The following is a 15,943-nucleotide window of genomic DNA, read 5'->3' on the forward strand; positions in this document are numbered from 1 at the left end:
TTTTTCCTCAATAAAATTCTCAATTAGTTATAAGCATGTAAACACTCGTGTAGTAGTAATGCTTGTGCTTTGCAAACTTGAAGGTTGTAGGTTCAAGTCTTGGGGAAAGCTGTGTATTGCATTATAACAAAACTCCTCTTGTTTTTGTTTACACAATAAATTTGGTACAGCCTTGCAAATGGAGATCAAACACTACTTGATGTTAGTCTGTAAGAATGCTAATTTCTCATTTACTGTTAAAAACAGGAATGTACAGAAATGGTAATGCGGATGAGTGGCAATCTTAGCAATAGCATGTTCCCTCTCGGTGTATTTGATTTGAAGCAATATGAAGAAAATTGCTTTAAACAGTTTGGTGTAAAGCCCAAGCCTACATGGATCACAGATGAATTTGGAGGCCATGTAATTAATAAGGTCATATAGTTTACAACCGCCAGAAATCATATGCTTTTTTCACTAAACAAGAAATATGATTATGACAATGACTGCAGCACATCCAAGAACCTCTCAAAAACTTTGGGAGCAACATAGTATTCTCCAATGGTTTATTAGATCCATGGAGTGGAGGCGGATGAGTTCCTAGCTGTATTTTGTTTATTGGTTTATAGCCTCTCCTCCCAAAAGTTTCTTTAAAAAAGAAAATCTTAGGCAGGGTTTTACATAACATTTGTAGCACAATAGTTACTGTGGTGACCAAGAATGGTGAGATTAAGGAGGCTCAGTATATGAGAATGTGGAAAACATGCTTTGATTTGACTTGAATATATGGTAGGTCTATGTGAGTTCTAAAACTTCTGCAGCATTACTATGTATATATATATGTGTGTGTGTGTGTGTACATTATACAGAGAAATGCACAGCAAACTCGTAAAATCGAGCTATGTCTATGATACTGTAACATAAATGCAAGGATCCCTTAACTTTACCTTGACAATAACCATTGAGTCTATTTATGCTTGTGAACGTTGAATGTATTGATGAAGGTGTAATCAAGCTAATAAATAATGGTACGCATCGTGAAAGGCATGTGTTTAGTTTCTGACCTCCTTAAGCTCATTAAGGGGGTTGGAATATACGAAATTGCTCGAGAGGATGAGGAGCCTGCTTTAGAATTGTTCAGTAATATTTCTAGCTTAATTATAATTACAAATTTTGGCGTCCACAAAGAGGCCAAACCTTGATCCATGGGAACTAACTACATAAATTTTCTTGATATCTATCTTTCCTAAGAAGGGATATTCATGCTTTGGAGCAAAAAGTTTCTGTGTGGATTAAATAGTGCACTCAGATATGGCACCTAAGTTATCACACCCTCTTAAAATGTCATCAAATGTCTCATGAATTTCACCTGAATTTTGTGAGTAGTTTTGATCAGGGATTGGCTGTTTTTTGCAAACTTCTTTTACCTAAAAGGTGGGGCCAATACACTTGAAAGGTATGCACAACCATAATATCTGAAGTACTAATACTTCTCAAGTTAGAAGATAATTGGCATTGATGATGTGGAAAATGCACAAGGGCATATTCTAGACACACCATTTGGTCCACCATTCAACCCAAATAATCTCAATATTAATCTACTTGTAAAGAACATTATTCTTTTAATAGAAAACCTGTGCACTATACATGTGAAAGGCCTATGGGAACAATAAACGCGAGTGAAAATTCAGTATGCTGCATTAACTCATCGAAGATCAGTTAGTATTTACCAGTTAGAATTTACCTAGTACCAGCAAGCTGACCACATTGAGAGGTTCAAAATGTTGATGTTAAAAGAGGTAGAATAACAAGAATGTGTTGCACATTAAGTCAAGATTAACTAGGGATCTAGACGCAACTCTGCATCCACTCAATTTTTCCTGTCTATATTTCAAGCATTCGAAGCTTTTGATTGGGCAAACATTATAAATACTCATGACCTTGATCTTTTGAACAGTTAAAACTTATCTAATCTTACAATCTAGGAACTTATCCATATACTTGGCTCCCCTTACTGTTTGGAGTTTTTTATAGCACACAGGTGTTTCTAACCCATTTAAATACATTTAGACTAACGGTTTATTTACAGCTCAGATTGACTGTGACCAATAACTTCAAAGTCAAGTGACTGTTTCCAACACGACCTTTTTTACATCAATAGTTTCATTTACAACATATGCCTCAGTCTTCGTGCTCAGCTTTCAAAGCAAGTGAGAAACAGAAAAACGAATACAGTCAATTGTGGCAGTAATAGTTTCATTTACAACAATATATGCCCCCAGGCCCGTATCTTCAAGGTTCATGTACAAAGTAACCCAAACCATAAACAAGGCAAATACCACATGTGAACAATAAAGAGGTAAAGTTAGAATAATCGTCAGAATCTTTTTAAGATTTTCATTAATGCACTGTGAGCATTAAGAACCACAAAGAACACATCACCAGTATCTGTGGAGTTGCCAACTAATATAGGTCATACATTACTATGACTAGGAGGCTTTCCTTTACTTGTGCTGCGTGCATGCATAATCTCCCAAAAAATTATAACTTTCACGAGTGTTTTCCTCCTGCTTCTACATGTTCCCATTCAGCCTCCCCTTTCAAACATATCACCTGCTTATCTAAGTCAACTGGCCTTAGGCATATTATTTCTACTTCATCTGCCTCACTATCCCAATCTTCCTGGCTGTCACAGTTCATCAGGTACTTTGCATTTGTATTACCCAATGCATAATATGATGTTCCATTCCAAGAAGGGATTTTCTCAGCAACAGCATTATCTCGAGATACCCTACTCTGATCTCCTTTCATAGCATATACTGAACACTCGGAAGAGTCATTACAATCTGAAAGAGGCTCATCTTCTTCACTGCAACTCATATTTACGCCGAGCTTTGGCCTTGCCAGAAGCATTGAAAGTCGACAAGCGATATCACTTTGCAAATTCTTAGGATATTCAATTGTGTCTCCCTTTTTCAGCAACGATGCAGTTATATGTGGCTCAGTGCTATTTTCTTTATCCAGATATGCTTGATTCATTGGTGCATCCATGTCTTCAGTTGTCATAATGTCTGATTGAACAAGTTTAGTTGACCTGACACAATCTGTATGCACCGTACTTCCCTTGATTAAATCTTCTCCTGAAATCTCAGTATGTTCAACATCTTCAGGTTCCTTGCAGTAGTGGGTATGGCACTTAATGTGAGAAGAATCTGTACCATTATCAACAACTGCAGCAATATGAGCTAAAACAGGGAAATACTAATGACAGTATAAGCATAAAGCAGTGTAATGAACAAAAAAACACAAATTTCCATCAGACTGAAATACCTGTATCTTTAAGTTTCTGAAATTGTTTCTTTATGCCTTCTACTTCAGCATTAATTTTCAGTACTTGTAATTTAGAAGCCTCCAGTTCATTATGTGCCTCATACCAAAGTTTCTTATACATGGAAACAGTGGCATTGCTTTCCGAACGTTCATAGGCTATATCATCCTGCAATTGCATAAGGTTACTTCTCATCTCTGATATTTGCTGCTTGATAGATGCATTCTCATCTTCTAGGTTAAATTTTGCATGAATAGTTGGGATAGTTTTATGAACTTCAGCTCCCTGAGTTTTTCGAGAAAGACTAGTCTGAAATTGATGTGGCATAGTTCCTTGGTGCAGAAAACTAAGAATACTTTGTGCATCCACATCATCCTTCAACCCATTGGTGCTAAAATCATCTTCTAAGCTCTCCTGGCATTATACAAAGTGTTAAATCCCATTCGAAATAATGCAACAAATCATGACATGATTTAAAGAAGATAGCCATGGATGAACCTGATTGATCTCCAATATCGAATTGTCATTCTCATTTGTATGCAATTTTTGTAAAAGACTGAGAGAGAGCATATAAATCGACTTCTCCATGGCCAAGTCACTTTGACCAGAACCTCTATTTATATAACCAGATTTGCTCCTTAAGATCACCTTGGAGAGATGATAGATGCTTTTCATTACCAATTGGTATCCATCCAATCCTAGCATGGCTTGACCATTGTCTAAACCAATATTTTCATGCACTGAAGTAGCAATAGTATGTATATCTTCCACAGAAGGTTGACAGGTTTTACTTTCAGTAGACAGGATTTTCTGATTACCAGCATCACTCAAATCTAATAAAGTGGCATTTTTGCATTTTACAGAGTGATTTTCTTTGGTAACTGGATCTGCAAGGCCTTTTACAGTAGGCAGAGACTTAGATGAGGTAGACGGAGAAGTACATCTAACATCTTTCAGTGAATCGCGACTGTTTTGTGAATTTGAGGAAATGTTGACAGTGTCCTTTATGCAAATATTGTTTCCAACTTGACTCTTATACTTATGATTGTTTATATCGCTGTTTTGTGTTTGAAACGAACACTTGCCTTCGTTCTTTGCAACCTCTTCTTTAGCACGCCTATCATCTGCAGGGGCATGCAAAGATAAAACAATAAGGAAATTCAATTATAGAATATGATATATAATGTTCATCTTCTCTATAAATATGGAAGGAAAACAACACTTTTTATTATTGATATTGTTGAAACAAACCACAACTACTAACAAGGTTCCTGATTCCTACTTTCATGAATAGAAACTCAGTATAAAAATGTCTAGGCAGACCACAACTACTAAGACAATAAAGTAATACAATGTCCAATGGCTGTTGTGAACTCTTAAAACTAGACATTCTGATAGAATTCTGACTAGGGAAGTTTCTGAATAGAGATGATTGGCAAGCCCAAACATGCCTAGCAATGAACATCACAGAAAATGTCCAATGCACGTTTTGTTATGTGAAACATCCACCTTACTAGGTTAATGGTCTCAATATGACTTATTCAGCATAATCTGTAATAATCTTTGCACCAATCATAGGAGAAGGATTATTGTTTGTGTAAATATTGTTGCATGTGATCACGATCTATAAATGCCCAGGAAGACTATATGTGCACTCCATGTTCTTAGAATCCACTAACAAGAGGACAATCTTTCTTTGGATCACCAATCAAGATTGACGCTCACGATGAGTTTGGGGTTTAAAGGATCTCATGCGAGAGATTTGAGGATTGAAGTTTGCTGCACACAATCAATGCACATTGGAATCTACCTCAATCTCCAAGATACTCTTCCTAAAGTTCAAATGTTCACTGATAAGTATCAATATTGCAAAATAAAGTTTAGAAGCAAATTGCTTCACCTGGAATTTGCAGGTGCAAGAGGAGTCAATGTTATCAATATAAACAGCCACAAAGTTGTCTAGATGTTCTAAAATGTTACAATATTATGGAGCCAATAGTAACCTCTAGATTTTCCATCTCAAATAAACTTTCTGGATGATTATAACCTCCTTAGTTTTAGCCTCCCTATGTATCACATGCTTTGTAGCAATTTCTCAATAACAGTTCACAAATCTCTTTCAGAGTTAAAATACATACTTTGATCACAGAGTTTATATGTTTCTAATATCACTCCTATTTCATGGGTCATAAACTTATCCAGCCATCCCAGCTCAACTGTCAGCTGAATTCTCAATGACAGCAGAAAACTCACAAATCTAGATCTTTCATAATATCCTCCATCCTAACCTCCAGAATCCTGTTCCCAAATTTCTCCAAGCACGAGAAAGAGTTGGTCAGGGAGAGGCTAGCACGATAAGTTCAATCTTTACATTCCACAAGATCATCATCTAGTAGAGTAGAGAGATTGGCGGGATTTAACCCAAGTGTAAAGCTTAGTAAAATCATGGCTTACTATTAGAGTTTAGCTTCATTTTATTCTATGCTGAGCTTCATTAGAAATTTCCACGATAGTGGAATCCTGTGAAGGTAGTTTCCAGGCATGTATCTACTGAATTACAAAGCTCCATTCAATAATCTATTTCCACCTTGATATTTTCCTAGGGTGAGCTCTAGAATAGCTTTTCAATCTTATTACATTTATCTCATGAATTATTCTCGTGCACATTAATGTAATATGCTTGCGCACGACTAACTCTTCCACAATTAGTATATTAATTGAATGGTTTCAAAATTTTAATGTACGCACTGTTCCAAGAAGAAAAAATATGTAATGGGCTACAAGTATTAATAGCTGTATTGGACTTGGGCCACAGGTTTTAGTCTTGCTAAAACAAGCTCTGAAGAGAATAAGTCCTCTTCTGGTTTCAATCATTTTCTTTGTATTCTACTCTTCTCTTTATCTAGTTTCCTTGCATCATGCCTCACATTGAGATGTCATGTATAGATTGCAAAATTGAAATCAAGATCTTTGTACCAATATCATAAAGGAAGCTGTTCTTTCTGAAGATATTTTACACTCATAAGACCATGCCATGCACATTGGGATTTAGGCATGTTATATAGAGCAAGCTATAAACAAAAAATATCACTGAGAAAACATTGCATAAAATTGCATTGCAGAAGTACAAGAAAAAAAAAAAGTAGGGCTATATAATATAGGAAAAACTCTGAAATATCCTTGAAGTTTTAGTTGTTTTGAGGAATGGCCCTAAGTTTCCATTATTTCTCACAATTGTCCCAATCAACCCCCCAAAATGAAACCTAGTTTCTCAAATAGCACTTACAATTACTCAGGAGAGGTTGATCTAGTACATTTTGGGAAAATAATGGAAACATAGAGGCATTTGGGGAAATAATGAAAAAACAGGGGTATTTTAAAGTTTTTTGCACACAGTATTAAACATGAATACCATCAATGAAACTTGTCTCTGCTGACACCTTAGACAAGCTAGGCTTACTGATGAGGTTTCCAAAAGAAAATCCCTTTGGAAGCTCATGCTTCAACCCAGTGGCCGCAACCTGCTTTTCTAAACTCTTCACTTTGCATTCAGAGTTCATCTCCCCAAACTTTTCCTGATGATTTCTCTGATAACTCACAATTACTTCCTTTTTATTTGATCGATAACCATCTCGGACAGGCACAGAGGTGTTGCCTTGATATGTGCTAGATCCAACCATAAAGGCTGCAAAACATAAAATATATAAATCTGCAGTGCCTCCTGATCCTAAGAGACAGAAATCACTTTATATATTCCTCAAGACGCCATCTTAAATATATTTCTCAGGAACTGTTGTATATATATGTTTCTCAACAAACCAATGTACAAATATTTCGCAATTCCTCAAGAAACCATTGCATGTATATGGATTGGTAGAATCATAAATCAGAGCCCTATAGGAGGATTTCATTTACCTTGGGGAAGAATGGAAGGTGGTCCAGATAATGATGCATTCTTGGAAGATATGAAAGTGCTTTCTCCTCCGCAAGGTATAGCCTGGTATGCAGAATCATCAAGATAAGAAGAATCACCATATTGCCAGCCTGTACCAAAGCAATTCCAGTTGTTTTCTCCATAGAAAACTTCTGGAAACCATGACACCTCGAAGCTCTCTGTACCTGTACTTGCATAGTTCGAATGGCTATACAGGTTAGAGGTCTCTTGAACGTAAGTATCAGAGGCATTGTCCAAGTCTTTCTTTGAAGGAGAAGTTTGATCTGAATAGCAATACTGTTGCAATTGCTGTGAGCGTGGATAGAACGGTGTGAAGGATGAAGGGAGAGAATACGATGATCTTGGAACAGTACTGCTTGTCGTGGAAGCATCTGTAGAGGCTCGGGCATTGAATGATGAAGATTTCATTTCTTTGACGGTGTGAAGGAGAGGGAGAGAATGGTTACGGTAACAGTATTGAAGACAACTATATTACTACCAAATGCGAACAGTAATGGCGATGGAAAAAAAAGGATAATATCCACAGAATGATGGAGAGAAGACGAAAAAGAAATAGTAATGGAGATTAAGGATCAGACGGAATTATTTATTCAAAGAAAGATCAAAACAAGATTCATAAGACCAACAAAGAAAACAGAAATGGTGATAAAGGATCTGAATGATTAAACATGATGGAAGACAAACCTTTCCAAGAAAATATGGTTCTAAAGGTTTGGATGCAAACAGCAATGGTGACGAATATTCAGTCTGAATTATGAAGTCTGTTGCTGATTCAGTTGGGAAGAATAGTGTAATAAGCAGCACACACACACATATATATATGACATAAAAGAAATTAGGGTTTCGGACCGTCTGTAGTTTGAGCTAGGGTTTCCGGGTGGGTGGCTGGGAATAGGGTTACCCAATGACTTTGGATTACGCTTATTAAATTCTTCAGACTGTACATAAGGGTTTGGAAATGACTGTGGATCAGGGAAGGTTTGAAGACTCTCTTCGGACTATGGAATATTGTTGCTGAATGATAAAGAAGGTGAGGTTTTCAGTCAGTCAGTCAGTCAGAAAGAAGCATATAAGATGTGACTTTCAGCCGTGTATGCAGGACGTGGGTTAGGGTTTCGGAACACACAGAGAGAGAGAGAGAATGAAATCCTACCCAAAACTGAATATAGCTGCTGCGTCTTCTTCTGTCTGCTACTGCTGCTTCTGCTTTCTTCTGTGAGAGAGCAATGGATGAAGAAGAAGAAGAAGAAGAAGAAGAAGAGAATGGTCTCTAAAGATGGAAGATGAAGAAGGGGCCCATTACAATTGGATGGGGATGGGGGGAGTTAGGATTCTTTCACAAATTCTTTCACAAAATGTTGGTTGGAACTTGGGAGCCCAGCTTCTCTTACAAACCGAGTGGCCGGCCAGCCATCACGAGGGAGTGGCCCCCTTCTGCCTCTGTAAGTAACCAAGTCTCGCACGCCACTCACTAGTGGGTCATGTCATGTGGTCATGGCCATGATTGAGCGCACGTAAACCCCCCTCTCATTGGAACCATGTTGCCCAGCCTATCATGGGCAGCCTGTTGAGTGTTGGCTTGTCCACAGGGAATGTTATTGCTGCTTTGAGCTGACATTTCGTGAATACTCGTCGTGTTTTGTAGGACACTCGCCTCACCATGCAAAGCTCTTGGCTTATAACGCAGCTTATCTCGAGCCTATTGTTACGGGCATTACCATAACTTATCCCTTGCTAGTTTTTTATGATAGTTTTCTACACACGAGGATAGGGGTGTGGGGTTTAATCCAAGAATGTAAAGGGCCATCACCACCTACTTTTTACCGTGTATGAAGATTATGCAAATCACACATTCGTTCCAGATGTTGTTATTGCGTCATCGAGATTTTGTGTTTGAGGATGTGTGGGGATGCCAATGTCATTGTCTTTGCATGCACACACATAAGGAGGATTCAGACAACCCTTATGGGCCTGGTGTGAACTTGCTTGGAGGCCTTGGGTTTAACTATAAATATGAGGCCTAACTATCCTCATTGGGGCATCATTTGATTACGTCAACATTGTGATATTTTTGTGGCTAGTAGACGACACTACCAGGTATGATTCGGAGCCAATAATTGTGGAATGGGATGTCATTCAAGGCTCGAGTCCATCTTGATCCCTTCGTTCATGGGTGGTCGGGTGGATTGGCACCCTTTTTTCTCTCTCTGTCTCTTTATTTTCTTATCTGTTTCCTTATTTTTATGATAACAATTGGTATCGGAGAGACTTTCTTTTGTTGATTTGTTTTTCTTTCTAATGGTGAGTGATTAATGTGTCGTTCGAGGGGTGACGTAATAGGTGACACATTCAGATCATTACAAATATTATTCATTTTATAGAATAAATTTGAAGTTAAGGAATTATTATAAAGGCTAGGATTGATTGAGTGGCTCTTATCAAAGTGGATTGGAATAAGTGGTTAGATGTGAATATTGCATGTAGAAGTGACACATGTAACCTCCAATAACAGTAACGATGATTTACATGAGTGACAAATTTAATCAAAATATTAATGTAAAAGGGGAACTCCTCTCGTCAATCCTTTGTGGATCAACGCTAATTTTAGCGAAATGTGTCTTGTTATTTTCCTCTCATATCTTGATCCCATTCACTACATTGTTTCCTGCTCCGAGCTATGTTTCTATAGCTTGTGTTGGAAAGCCCTTCAAGCTTTGTTTCTATAATTCCCTTGTTGAGAATCAAACTCAACCTAGACTAGTGTGTGAACACACCTTTCAGAATCTATGAGCACTCAAACGTCAAAAGTCACCACTACTATCTACACATTAACTATGTGTCATAGAATCATATTCTGTGACACATAACTAATGAGTTTCCACATTCCCCATGACTGATGAGCTTCGGTAGTTAATGAAGAGAGAGGGTGACTATATAAAGTACACTCCTCCTACTTTGTCATAGTCGGTTAAATCTCCTTTGTAATATACAATTATCTTGAGTATTCTATTTTCATTTATCTTGTGCTTCTCTCCTCTCCTCTCTCTCTCTCTCACACACACACACACACACACACACACACACACACAACACATCTCAAACCTATTCCGTTCCACACGTGTGTTGTGTGTGTCTATGCCAATGATCCAAAGAGATCTGGCTCATTGTTATTGTAGTGCGACTACATAGCTTGTATTCAAGAGAGAAGAAGGAAATAAATCTGTCAAGACTGAGAGAGAAAAAGAGAGAGAAAAAGAGAGAGAAAAAGAGATAGAGAGATAATTGAAAGAGAATTATTATATTGAAGCGTAAAATGGATTACAAAGAGTAGGCTACAAAATGGCGTTGAACCAATTTAGGTTTGGGATGGGTGGTAGATCCTTATTTATAAGTAATAGAGAACTCTCTAGAATATTCTAGGTTATCCTAGAATGTAGAGTAATCTAGAAGATCTCTAGAGTATTCTAGAAGGTTCTAGTGGTATAGAACACTCTAGAATATTCTAGGTCATTCTAGAATGTAGAGTAATATAGAATATTCCTATGATATTAGATTTCATATTCTAGAGACTATACATATAAGAATATTAATACAATGGTTAAGGATTTGACATGTGTACAACAAGGTCGTGGGTTCAAATCCTTTCAAGTCATAATGTGAGTGTCATGATCCTTTCGATGTATGATGTGACTGTTATCATGACACTATCCCCCTTCTTCGACGACACGTCTCACGGGTCGTAGGGTTTGTATTAGGACCTGGTTTACAAGGATATTGGCGATGAAATGCATTGACGAGTTCTGCAGCATTGGAAAGATTTGTGGCAGGTTCCCAAGTTCGATCATTGGGGGTATAGCCTAGCCAATCGACCAAGTAATACAACTTGTTGCGCACGATTTTAGAATCGAGAACGGCAGCAACTTCAAATTCAGGCCCGTCCAAGAACTCGACAGGTGGTGGGGGTGTCGTAAGACAGCCCAGAATTGAACTTGTAGTATAAGGTTCCAAAAGGGATACATGAAACATCGGATGAAGATGCATGTGCGGAGGGAGGTCAAGACGAAATGCAACATCACTTATCTTACCAGTGATCATGTAAGGGCCAAAACGTTGGTAATCCAATTTACTGCAAGGTCGAGTGGTCTTGATGTTGTGTTGGAGAAGCCATACATGATCCCCAATGCGGAACTTTTTTGAGGAGTCTAGACGATGACGATCGGCAAGCCTCTTGTGTGTAAATTGAGCATCGTGCAAATTGTGGAGAATGTTAGCTTGAATTTCTTGGAGGCGACTAAGACGATCCTCGGCAGCAGGGTTGGTAGGAACTTCTGGATGCGCATTCATCGTCCATCGAGGATGACAACCCGTATTTGCGAAAAATGGGGAATATCCTGTAGAAGAATGGGCTGAGTTGTTGTAAGCGAATTCCGCCAAGTGCAAAAATGCAACCCAATCATCTTGTTGATAGTTGATGAAACAACGAAGATATTGTTCCAATGTCTGGTTGGTACGCTCTGTTTGGCCATTTGTTTCAGGATGATAGCCCGAAGAAAGCTTAACTGAAATGTGGAGAAGTTTGAACAGGTGCTTCCAAAACTTTGAGATGAATTGTGGACCACGATCACTAATAATATCATCTGGCAGACCATGATGCTTAAATACCTCCCGCATAACGAGATCAGCCGTCTCTTGACTAGTAATCGACTTTGTACATGGCAAGAAATGTGCCATTTTGGTAAATCGATCAACCACTGTGAGAATTGCATCAAAACCTTTTGAAACTGGGAGATCAGTAATGAAGTCCAAGGATATAGACTTCCAAGGTGTTTCCGGAACGGGAAGTGGTTGTAGTAAGCCATAGGGTCGGTGACGAGGATTCTTTGATCGACAACATATATCACAACTCCGAACATACTCCTCAACAAAATGACGAAGGCGAGGCCACCAATAGCGTCGAGAAATTAATTCTAGAGTCTTGTGAACTCCAAAATGACCAGCCATTGGTGAGTCATGGCAATGTTGCAAAACTTGTAGCCGTGGGGGACCATCAGGAACATACAATAAATTTTGTCGAAATAGAAAACCATCATGCCAATAGAACTGACAATAGTCATTACGAGGATTTTTCGACTGTGAGCAAGAAGCACGATCCGGGACGATATGATCCAAAACATCCTTGGCGAAATCATCAGTGGCCATATGATCTCGAATGGAATCAAGAAGAGTGGAATTTTCAAGAGCTGTTATGGCGTTAACTACCATTAATCGTAATCGATTAGGACCCAAAAGGATTTGTTTTTGATGCTCAAAAGCAGGTTCCCCTGGACGAAGTTCCATATAAGAGCGCCGAGAAAGAGCATCTGCTTTGCCTTGCTGCATCCCAGGGCGATATATGATGATAAAGTCGAAGTGAGTCAAAAATTGCGCCCACCGGGCTTGTCGCCGACTCAAGACTCGAGCATTTTGGAAATAAGTCAGGTTCTTATGATCATTGTAGACAATGATCTGCTGAGAAGAACCTTCTAGGAAATGTCGCCATTGTTGAAACGAATCCACGATTGCAAGAAGCTCTTTGTCATGGATCTCGTAGTTGATCTCTGCAGCTTCAAACTTTCGTGAATGAAAGGCGACAGGGTGTAGTTGTCCATCATCTCCAGTCTGCGAGAGGACACTCCCTAGTGCAAAATCGGATGCATCGGCTTCGAGGATGAAGCGTTTTGTTGGGTCGACATGTGCTAAGATAGGTGCCGTTGTAAATGCTCGTTTTAAGCTTTCGAATGCCTCGGATGCATCTGAACTCCATATAAATGGTTGATCTTTATGTGTGAGCTGAGTAAGCGGAAGCACAACCTTGGAATAATCTTTAATAAATTTTCGATAAAAATTTGCAAACCCGAGAAAACATTGCACATCACGCACTGAAAGGGGCGTTTGCCATTCTAAAATTGCCTGTACCTTCATGGGGTCCATAGCAATACCATTTGACGATACAACATACCCCAAAAATTCCACTTGATTCTGGCCGAAACTACACTTTTCTAATTTTGCGTAGAGACCATATTCTCGGAGTCGGCATAGTACTTGACGAACATGTGCATCATGCTCCTCTTGGGTCTTTGAGTAGATTAAAATATCATCTAGGTAAACTATAGTGAAGATATCAAGAAAATCTCGAAAAATATCGTTCGCCATATGTTGGAAAACAGCAGGTGCATTCGTGAGACCAAATGGCATCACTGTATACTCAAAATGTCCATAGCGAGTGCGGAAAGCTGTCTTCCATTCATCCCCCGGGCGAATCCGAACTAGATTATATGCTCCGCGAAGGTCCAACTTCGTGAAATATTTTGCACCACTGAGACGTTCCAAAAGATTCGGGATTAATGGTAGAGCATATCTATTTCGGATAGTCACTTTGTTTAGCCCTCGATAATCCACGACCAACCGAAGAGTCCCATTCTTCTTCTTAACGAAGAAGATAGGTGCACCAGCAGGGGATCTAGAATGCCGAATGAATCCGTTTGCCAGATTCTCATCAATATATTCCCGCAAAGTCTCTAGCTCTACAGGGGAGAGATTATAAATTGGGCCCCATGGAGGTTCTTTCCCTGGTTGTAAGTCAATAGGGCAGTCGTATGGCTGATGCTCCGGCAATGTATTGGCCTTCACCTTATCAAAGACATCTGAAAACTCCTTGTATTTCTCTGGTAGTTTAATATCCGTGTCACGTGAAGTGGATGATGGAGTTGCTACTATTGCGAAGACGAACATGGCCTCGTTCCCCCCTTCCTCCCGCAACTGTCGTAAAGAGATGGGCGATAACTCCGGGGATCTATTAACACATGTAGGAGAGAGGGATGCAGGATTTGTGCTTTTGTCCCGAGTCTCCTCAATTGTTCTTTTCATCCAATCAATCTTCGGGTTATGGAGTTCAAACCAGGGGAGACCTAGAACTATTGGGTGGTCCGGACTACGAATAATATTGAAAGAGATTATGCTTGCCAAATTGCCAAGAACTATCCTAATTGGCTCGGACTCCTCGACTATATCTCCTGATGCTATGGGACGTCCATCGATGACTCCTACGGCTACTGGGTTGGGAAGCTTATTCAAGAGGATGTTTTGTGACAAGGCAAATTCACGATCCATGAAACAAGAGTTGGCTCCAGAATCTAGAAGGGCAGAGGCTAGGACTCGATGACATGTAGATGTGGTAAGCTCGACTTGTGCTGAAAAAACTCGACTCACTTGATTTGATGAAATGGAACCACGACTAGGAACTAACTCTACATAGCTAGGATGGTCCAGCCAAATGGCTCCTATTTTGGCCGGACTTACTCGTTTAACACATCCTCTAATTAACTCAAGACATCGAATCTATTCTCATGACATGGACTATGAGGCTTATTTATGTTATTAGAAGTAACAATAGAACTCGATGTAGGGTTTTCATGGGCACTTACTTGGTATACTTGACGCCTAGGTTTATGTGGACAATTTACAGCTATATGTCATGGACCACCACAATACAGGCAAAGGCGATGCGCTCGACGTCGTTGTTTCTCAGCATCTGATAACGGCCCACGACGTTGTGTTGACTCTATTTCCATCGGAGTTGGGCCATCCCTTGTAATGGGTCTAGAAACTTGTGGAGGCGTTGCGACTACGGAAGCGTAAGTCTGTTCAGGTTGGCGGCGTAACATTTGTTGGCGCTCAGAACGTCGCTCAAATAGGCGATTATCACATCGCACAGCTCGACTAATGGCTTCTGTAAGTGACTTCGGATCTTCAGGGAAAGTAAGAAGAAGATCTTTGACATCATTTCTCAAACCTTGACGGAATTGATCCATTAAAGCTGCCTCATCCCAAGGGATATCGCATGCCAAGAGACGGAAATCGGCTGCAGAAGATGACGCGGGACGATCTCCTTGTCGGAGCCTTCGAATCTTGTTTATCGCTGTCCTAGTGCTGTCAGTGTCTCCGAAACTAGCTTGAAACTCTTTAACAAAGGCCTCGAAATCCTCCAGCAATGGTGATTTCTTCTCGAGAAGTGGTGCGAACCATGCTAACGCCGTACCGCATAGCAAAGTTCCCACTAATCCCACACGAGCAGCATCCGTTGGATACCGATTGGGATGTAGCTGAATAACTAAATGAACTTGATTCAAAAAGCCTCGAAATAAAGATCTCGTACCATCAAACTTGGCAGGGAGGCTGATCTTTGGCTCTCTAGGAGAGTTCTGAGCCCCCGACGCTTGCTCTCGTAATGACAATATAGTCGCCTCAAGTTGATGAACCCGCTGTGATAACTTTTCATATTGTTGAGCTTTTTCGGCGCTCACGTGTTGTAGATCTCCAAGTAGCCTTTGATTCTCATGCTCTAATGCCACAAATTTATTCGTGAGCATGTCGAGCTCAGAAAGAACACGCATGTATTCTTGTTTGCTCACGGACTCCATAGCTTATGAGGGGAGAGGAGAAGGAAGAAGAGAACTTGTTAGGGTTTGTGGAAGACGAAGAGATGAAAGGAAAAAAATTGGTTCAAACTGTCAAGACTGAGAGAGAAAAAGAGAGAGAAAAAGAGATAGAGAGATAATTGAAAGAGAATTATTATATTGAAGCGTAAAATGGATTACAAAGAGTAGGCTACAAAATGGCGTTGAACCAATTTAGGTTTGGGA

The 15,943-nt window shown here is 39.5% G+C and overlaps 1 protein-coding gene across 2 annotated transcripts; it reads right to left on the bottom strand.

Moving 5' to 3' along the window:
* Nucleotides 1-2,108: 2,108 nt before the first annotated feature.
* Nucleotides 2,109-8,070, bottom strand: LOC147855442 (uncharacterized). 2 transcript variants are annotated; one of them, XM_087330135.1, is made up of 6 exons: nt 7,223-8,070; nt 6,913-6,992; nt 6,720-6,828; nt 3,806-4,431; nt 3,310-3,721; nt 2,109-3,191 (listed from the first exon to the last, which is right to left on the bottom strand). In XM_087330135.1, the coding sequence occupies exons 1-6, from the start codon at nt 7,668-7,670 to the stop codon at nt 2,530-2,532; spliced, it is 2,337 nt and encodes a 778-aa protein (XP_087186261.1). In that variant the 5' UTR covers nt 7,671-8,070; the 3' UTR covers nt 2,109-2,529. The 2 variants fall into 2 exon arrangements, with proteins under 2 accessions (XP_087186261.1, XP_087186259.1); XM_087330133.1 differs by having other exon boundaries at nt 6,720-6,992.
* Between the last annotated feature and the right edge of the window lie 7,873 nt (nt 8,071-15,943).

This window comes from Azolla caroliniana, unplaced genomic scaffold (assembly GCF_043228905.1).
Source record: "Azolla caroliniana isolate FFs.n. ecotype wild unplaced genomic scaffold, voAzoCaro1.0.p SCAF_14, whole genome shotgun sequence".
Lineage (NCBI taxonomy): Eukaryota > Viridiplantae > Streptophyta > Polypodiopsida > Salviniales > Salviniaceae > Azolla > Azolla caroliniana.

Bases quoted from the DNA above. Each gene is read 5' to 3' on its own strand.
- LOC147855442 (XM_087330133.1), bottom strand. From the start codon at position 7,670: ATGAAATCTTCATCATTCAATGCCCGAGCCTCTACAGATGCTTCCACG. The intron at 6,993-7,222 runs GTAAATGAAATC...TATGTTTTGCAG, and splicing joins ACCTTCCATTCTTCCCCAAG to CCTTTATGGTTGGATCTAGC. The intron at 3,192-3,309 runs GTATTTCAGTCT...ATAATGGTACAG, and splicing joins TCAGAAACTTAAAGATACAG to ATTCTTCTCACATTAAGTGC.